The sequence below is a fragment of the Lolium rigidum genome, chromosome 7, assembly GCF_022539505.1.
Source record: "Lolium rigidum isolate FL_2022 chromosome 7, APGP_CSIRO_Lrig_0.1, whole genome shotgun sequence".
In the NCBI taxonomy this organism is placed as follows: Eukaryota; Viridiplantae; Streptophyta; class Magnoliopsida; order Poales; family Poaceae; genus Lolium; species Lolium rigidum.
The window spans coordinates 291,412,576-291,419,624 of NC_061514.1; the positions used below are offsets into that span (position 1 = coordinate 291,412,576).

The 7,049-nt window shown below is 50.3% G+C and overlaps 1 protein-coding gene across 1 annotated transcript; it reads right to left on the reverse strand.

The window, feature by feature from the left end:
• Window positions 1-1,329: 1,329 nt before the first annotated feature.
• LOC124674373 (probable potassium transporter 9) lies at window positions 1,330-6,295 on the reverse strand. Its single transcript, XM_047210415.1, has 7 exons — window positions 5,792-6,295; window positions 5,205-5,691; window positions 5,039-5,092; window positions 3,355-3,615; window positions 3,191-3,243; window positions 2,966-3,089; window positions 1,330-2,844 (listed from the first exon to the last, which is right to left on the reverse strand). Exons 1-7 carry the CDS (start codon window positions 5,804-5,806, stop codon window positions 1,451-1,453), a joined length of 2,388 nt encoding a protein of 795 aa, XP_047066371.1. The 5' UTR covers window positions 5,807-6,295; the 3' UTR covers window positions 1,330-1,450.
• Window positions 6,296-7,049: the final 754 nt, after the last annotated feature.

Here is a 7,049-nt window from a genome sequence, read left to right on the forward strand (position 1 = left end):
TTTTGTAATAATTTGGATTATTGTTGTATTTTATGAAACATTTGTTGTATCAATTGATTGATTGTGATATTTGCAAAACCCTATGTTGCGGTTCTGTTTGCGGGCTGAAAACGGTCGCGCAGTCCAGATGCACGCGGCCCGCATAAAAGCATATTCCTGAAGATGCTGTTATGCGGGTCGCGTTTGGCACGTGTGGACTGCATGGCCGTTTTTCAGCCCCAAACGTAAACCAGAAACACAGGGTTTATGCAAATCATCGATAATTCTCAAATGTAGCAACATAATCATGCAAAATAGATTGTTCAAAGTACTCAATCATACATGAAACACGGCACCAAAAGAAGATCGAACATCACATTATCAAGAGAGGAAAGTGATCACGCATCACCATCGGCAACCAGCGCATCGACATTTCCGCCAACACTCGCCGTAGCATCATCACCTCCGGCATTCATCATGGCAGCGCGTGCAGCTTCCCTCCTTCGCGCCAAGATCTGCGTCTTCATAAGCTTCTACAACTCAAGACTGGCCTCATCCATGTCAGCCAGGTTCATCATCGTAGTCGCATTCTCCGCCGCGATGAGCTCCGCCATGGCGCGGTTCTCCTCGGCGCGTGCTCTCCTCTCCTCGATGTCAGCCTTACGCTTTGCATCCTCCCGGAGCGTGATCCATTTTGCCTCCTTCTCCTTGTTCTTCGTTTCCATCGTCTCCATCAGCTCCTTCTTTGCCTCCAAAGTTTTCATCACCAACAATTCTTTGGATTTGACCACCGGCTGCACGTCGTCTTGATGCTATCCCAGCCTTGGAGTGAACGGTAGGAGCGGGTCGTAGTAGAAGAGAGATGCGGCATCAATTGGAAGAACTTGTCATCGATGAATTGCCAATACCTCTTGCCGGTTTGATCGGTGCCGGCTGCGATGGGTGGAGTCGATCTGTGCGGTGCAGCCTGGCCCGCGAGCAGCGACGGGTTGACAATGTCCATCTCGGTGCGAGCGCGCCACTGCGGTGGCCGGAGAGGGGTGGAGGCGGCGGAATCGAGGGTGGTTGGTGGGGCGGAAGCGGGAAAGGGAGTTGAATCTTCCTTCGTTTCAACGCGGGAGGGAGGGGGGGGGGAGGAGGGAGATAGGGTTCGCGCTCGCACAACCTCGCCAGCATGGGAACCTAGGGTTTCCGCGGCGCGAAACTGGATGGCCAGGAATTATTATTTTTGGTATGAGATCCGATGCGGTGTTTGAACGAGCCATTTTTTCCGCCCAAAACCGAAAAACAGCGGTTATTATACGGATGAAGTCGATGCGGGTCTGCTAGAGATGCTCTAATGGGCGTATAGGATCTCCATATTTGCTTGGGCATTCCATCTTAAGACTGGGCTTCCCAGAGAAACACTCACGATTTACACCACAATGTCAAGTCAAAGAGAGTCACACCACACGAAGAATACTATCACGTGTCATAGCACGTAGACCATGCCGACCTCGAGCAGCGACGCCGGCGGCACGCGCAGCACCACGTCCGGGCCGCGGCAGTTCCGTCGCAGGAAGTTGTACCCGTACCCGATGGCCAGCCTCCTGATCAGCGACGACCCGGGCTTGGCCTTCACGTGCGAGTGCCCCATGATGAACGCCGTGCCGGACTCCCTCGCCTCGCACAGCTCGTGCAGCTCCTCCAGCACCTGCTTGTCCTCCACGTCGGGGCTCGTCTCCTCCACCAAGAACCTCACTCTCTTCTTCACCACCCGCGGCGGCGCCGTCACGAGCTCTATCGTCCCGCCGCCCGTCGTCGTCGGGCTCTCCACGCGTATCTCCACGGACGACGCGCCGTCGTGGGAGTCGTCGTACTCGTAGCTGATGCGGCGCCGGAGCGGGTTGCTCCCGACGACCGTGAGCGCGTTCTCGGACGAGCTCCGGCGCTCCCGGAGAGGGTCATAGTCGACGTCGCTCCCCGCTGCTCCGTCTCCGGCGTCGCTGCTCTGGAACAGCGCGTCCAGCCTGATGAACGTGGCGAGGCTCTCCACCAGCTCCGTCTCGAAGGAGTCCACGTCCTGGTGCACGTCCCGGTACCCGTACCGCACGATGCACCGGTACGACCTGTGCCCCGGCGGGCCGACGCGGCCGACCAGGTACCGCTCGGCGGGGAGCACCCGCGGCACCTGCACGGACTTGACGCAGACGAAGACGAGCACGCGGTGGAACGCCGGGAGGTTGGTGACGAAGCGGGAGAAGTTGGCGGGCACGCCGGCGGTGAGGTCCGTGTAGACGAGCCCGATCCCGGGGACGCGCACCATGCCGAGCTTGTCGCTGAGCGCCAGGAGCCACTCCATGGTCACCTTGTTGTTCAGGTCGTACTCGTACTTCTTGATGGTCGTGTGGTGCCACACGAACATCACCGTCAAAAGGATGAGCGCCAGGAGGATCGGCACCCACGCCCCGTCCAGGAACTTGATCAGCGACGCCGAAAAGTAGAACGCCTCGATGGAGCCGAAGAAGACGAGGAAGGCCAGCGCCAACGCCGGCGGACGGTGCCAGCACAGCACCATCACCAGCGACATCAGGCACGTCGTCACCAGCATCACCGTGATCACCGCCAGCCCCGACGCGTTTCCCATGTGCTTGGTATCGCGGAACCCGACGGTGACGGCGATGCAGAGGATCATGAGCATCCAGTTGATCTCGGGGATATATATCTGGCCGTGGATCTTCTCAGAGGTATGCACGACCTTCACTCGCGGGAAGCAGCTCAGCGACTGACTCTGGTTGATGATGGAGAATGTGCCGCTGATGATCGCTTGGCTTCCGACCACCGAAGCCAGGATCGCCAGCACCAGCACAGGCCACCTCACGATCTCTGCATGTTTTACTGTCAGTATCTTTCTACTGACTGAAAGTGTAGCAGCACAGGTTTTTGACAGATACTGCAAGAATCACCACCTAGGAATAGTAATAGTATACTTGCTCGTTCGATGTACCTGGAACGGAGACGTAGAATCCAATCTGGTAGCTTGAATCGAAGTCATGGTGCTGGGTTAAGAAGGCAGCTTGGCCCATGTATCCCAAGATCAATGCAGGATACACTAAAGAAGTAAAAGCAAGCTGCAATTACATGAATCACAGTTAAGGTTTGCCCAAACAGCTTGATGAATTGAACACAAAGTAAGTAGGTATCCCAGAACTCAATTGATGTTTGAAATTACCTGGATTGAACTATAGGAGAAGTGGCCAAGATCTGCAAACATTGCTTCAGACCCTGCAACCCCAAACTTATCAGAATGATAGAAATTGCCCTGTGTAGTTTTGTTAACTACTGATGAAGTCTCCCTCACATAAAAAACTACTTCTAGAGAGTGCTGAACTTTACCTGTCATGCAGAGAAGAATCCCTCCCAGGGACATCCAACCAGACTTCTTGGTCTTCTTCAAGAATTTGAGCATAAATACAGGATTAAGTGCCTGGTAAACCTGAGGGTTCCAGCGGAAGATGTTGTACAAACCGAGCGTGCTCATGCAGATCAGCCAGGCTAGAATGATCGGAGCAAAGAGAAACCCAACGCGATGGGTACCGTAATGCTGGAGAGCAAACAGGAACAATAGTATGGCGCAGGTTATCGGAATGACGGCGTCTGCATGAAGTGAAGAAGAGGAAAATGAGCAAGTAGGATGTCAAGATAGACAGGTGACATAAGGCTACTGTAGCTGTATGGTCAACACTAGTATAATCCCATTCATCAGTTTTGTCATTCTTTCTTTCAGATTGAGTTTGCGAAAAAAATTCAGACATGCAAGTCATCATGCCATTGTCTTGGTAGAGAGCTGTTAACTACTAAACTAGGAGCAGTTGGGTCAGGTAAGACTGTAATAGTAGTAATACCTATTCAGAAAAATTGGATATCCTCACAGTTTTCTACTCACTCCGATCCATAATAAAAGTTGGGCTTTTAGTTCAAATTAGCTAAAATTTGAACTAAAAATGCACTTATTATGGACCGGAGGGAGCATTATTCTTGCCAGCATAGATCTGTCTTTATAGAAAAAGCACAGATCTGTCTAAATCTTATCAATTTTGCTAAGCTATTGGCATCATTATAAGGCAGTGCATGAATTAGGGCCTGTTTATGATAAAAAAAAATTATTGTAGGAAATTTGAAGGACTGAAATCTATAGGAAAGTACCTACATTTAAAATAAACTCAGAATTTCTTTGAAATCCTATGGAATGGAGCAACCAGTAGGATCTCCTTTATCATTTAGAAGAGCAAGAATTGACCGGCAAATAAGAAAAACTAGCTGAAAACCAATACACCGGCAAAGGTCACACACCAGCCGAGCCCATTGCTCCGTCACCCAAATGACCAAATCCTACACCCTACCACACCACTCCGGTTTCGGGAGCCCCCATGCTGGCTACCACACTAGTCCCTAATCGCGTACCTCCATTAGAGTTTTGATAGAAACAAAACATTTGGTCCTAACTCATGTTTTCTTCTCTTTGTATCTTGAATTCACATGTTTTTCCTATGCGGTATCAAAATAGTAGTATTTTGGAAATTTCATGTATTTCTGCTTTGAAATTTAGTTGCATGAGCTCAGAATTCCAGCGGTTTTCCTATTTTTAGGTTATTTTCATATGTTCTGAACTTCTTTCTAAACGGGGCCTTAGCAGCCACAAGCAAGTGTTTCTTTTGATCAGAAAGTTCAGCATTCACTTCCTAGATACTAGCATACATGAGCCCACAATTCCAGCAGTTTTCCTAGCATTCATATGTTTTATCTGTGCGGTATCAAAATATTAGTATTTTGGAAAGTTCATGTGTTTTTGCTTTGAAATTTAGTTACATGAGGCCAGAATTCCAACGGTTTTCCTATTGTTTGGTTATTTTCCTGTGTTCTGAACTTCTTTCTGAACGGGGCCTTAGCAGCCACGAGCAGGTTCTTCTTTTGATCAAAATTTCAGTATTCACTTCATAGATACTACCAGCATACAGATACAAGGCCTACAAAATCCTGAAATTAAAAAAAGAAATACAGTTGAGAGCTTCAGACTTACACTCATGCTGACTCTTGGACAGGGAGAGCTCAAGCCCTGACACAGCCGAAAACACTGCACCGCAAGAGGCAAAATCAACAGCAGTGAGTAACTGTTCTTTACTCTCTGGATAACCAACTGAATAAACAGAGCATGTGCTGAAGTCTGAAGATATGAATTACTGTACCAGATATGGCTGGAGTGAGGACGCCGTCGCCGATGATCATGCAGGTCCCGATCATGACCATGACGAGCAGCGCGGTCTTGAGGCTCTTATGCATCTCGAGCCAGTCCTTGAGGCGTGACCTGTGGCCGGCTGCGGCCTCCGGCGGGTGCTCGAGCCTGTAGGTGGAGAGCTCCTCGTCGGCGACCTGGCGGTTGGGGAGCAGGCTGACGTTGGCGTGCCTGCAGATGAGGGAGTAGAGCGCGAAGGTGCCGCCCTCGCCGTTGTCATCGGCGCGGAGCACGATGGAGACGTACTTGAGGAGCGGGATGAGGGTGAGCGTCCAGAAGACGAATGAGAGGACGCCGAGGATCTCCTCGTTGGTGTCGGAGTGGGTGATGTCGTCGGCGAAGGTGCTCTTGTACACGTACAGCGGCGAGATGCTCAGGTCGCCGTACACCACGCCCAGGCTCTGGTACGCCAGCAGCATCGTCGTCCGCCATGACTCCCTCTGCAGCCAACATACATCAGTTACTTGGGCATTCGCTCTCAATTGAGCTAGCTAGCTGATTCCTAAGAACCTGTATTGAGTTTAAGCAAGAAATGCTCACCTTTCCGGGCTCCATGACGCTCCAAAACTCAGGATTCTCGTCGAAGAAAGAGGTAGCTAGGCTCTGTCGATCATAGCACTACGCCTTCCTCTTGCTGGTTCCAAGAAACACATCGGCGCAAAACAAGACTGTTAACAAAGATTGATCCAACCAAGAACAAGGTTGCCTCGAGAGAAGCAAGAGCTGGCAATGCGAGGATACTATATTACTCGAAGTGGTACTATGGAATCAGACGATATATAAAGCATATGAACGGAAGAAGTGGAAAAGCGCCAAGAGATCATGGAAACAGGGGAAGGAGAAGAATTGGCATACATATCCGAGGAAAACATGGTGGAGCCACCGCATATTATCACCGATTGGAGAGAGAGTAGAAGCGTGTCACGTGTGGTGGGGAGAAGCACACCTACAAACTCCACTCACTACTTTTTTTCTCGACAAAAACAAACTCCACTAGCTACTGGTGGTCACTCCTCTCAAAAAAACTGAAGAGATATCCAATTCGTTCAGATAAAATCATGGGATATAAAATCCATGGATGGAGAGGAAGCTTTTGGGCAGGGTATCAACATTATTGAGAACGTGGAGATGCACCGAGGCCGGTGAGGAGTGAGGACAGGAGGAGGCGGCCGGCCGTGTGGTGTGGTGTGGGGCCGAGAACAAAAGCATGTGAACTCACATTCTCACGGCACTCTGCCGACTCGACTCCTCCTCCCGGCAACTTTAGCTTTCAGAGATGCAGACCAGGGCAGCCTCCCCTGGATCGATACTGTCGTGTGCGTGCGTTAATGGTGGGACTCAGGGGCATCTGCCTATCATCGCTAGTGATTTCTGCCTAAAAATCTAGCCTTTTCGCTTTGACGCAAAGCGATGCAAAGGATTGGTGATGCCTAGCTAAAATATGAGTCTATGCTAGACATGAGATATCTTGAGAGTTTGGCAGGGAGACTGATTGGTCCGAAATTGGTCGAGCAGGCGGATGATAACTGATCTACACCAACTCTACCAACCATGAATGGATGAAAGCAAGAGACTTGCTCAATTGCAATACTACTTCCTCTCCATGAGATCGAGTTCGACTGTGCTGCTAGGCTATCTCATGCCTGTCTAGTGTCTACCTCGTGTGAGCTGGGGATCGAGGAAGCAGAAGAATCTTGACATTCCCCCAATTAATGCAGGGAGATGCCGATACAGATCTATCCAATAATTTCTTTACGATCGTGCAGGGACGGGAGAGAATCAAAACCAGATCATGATC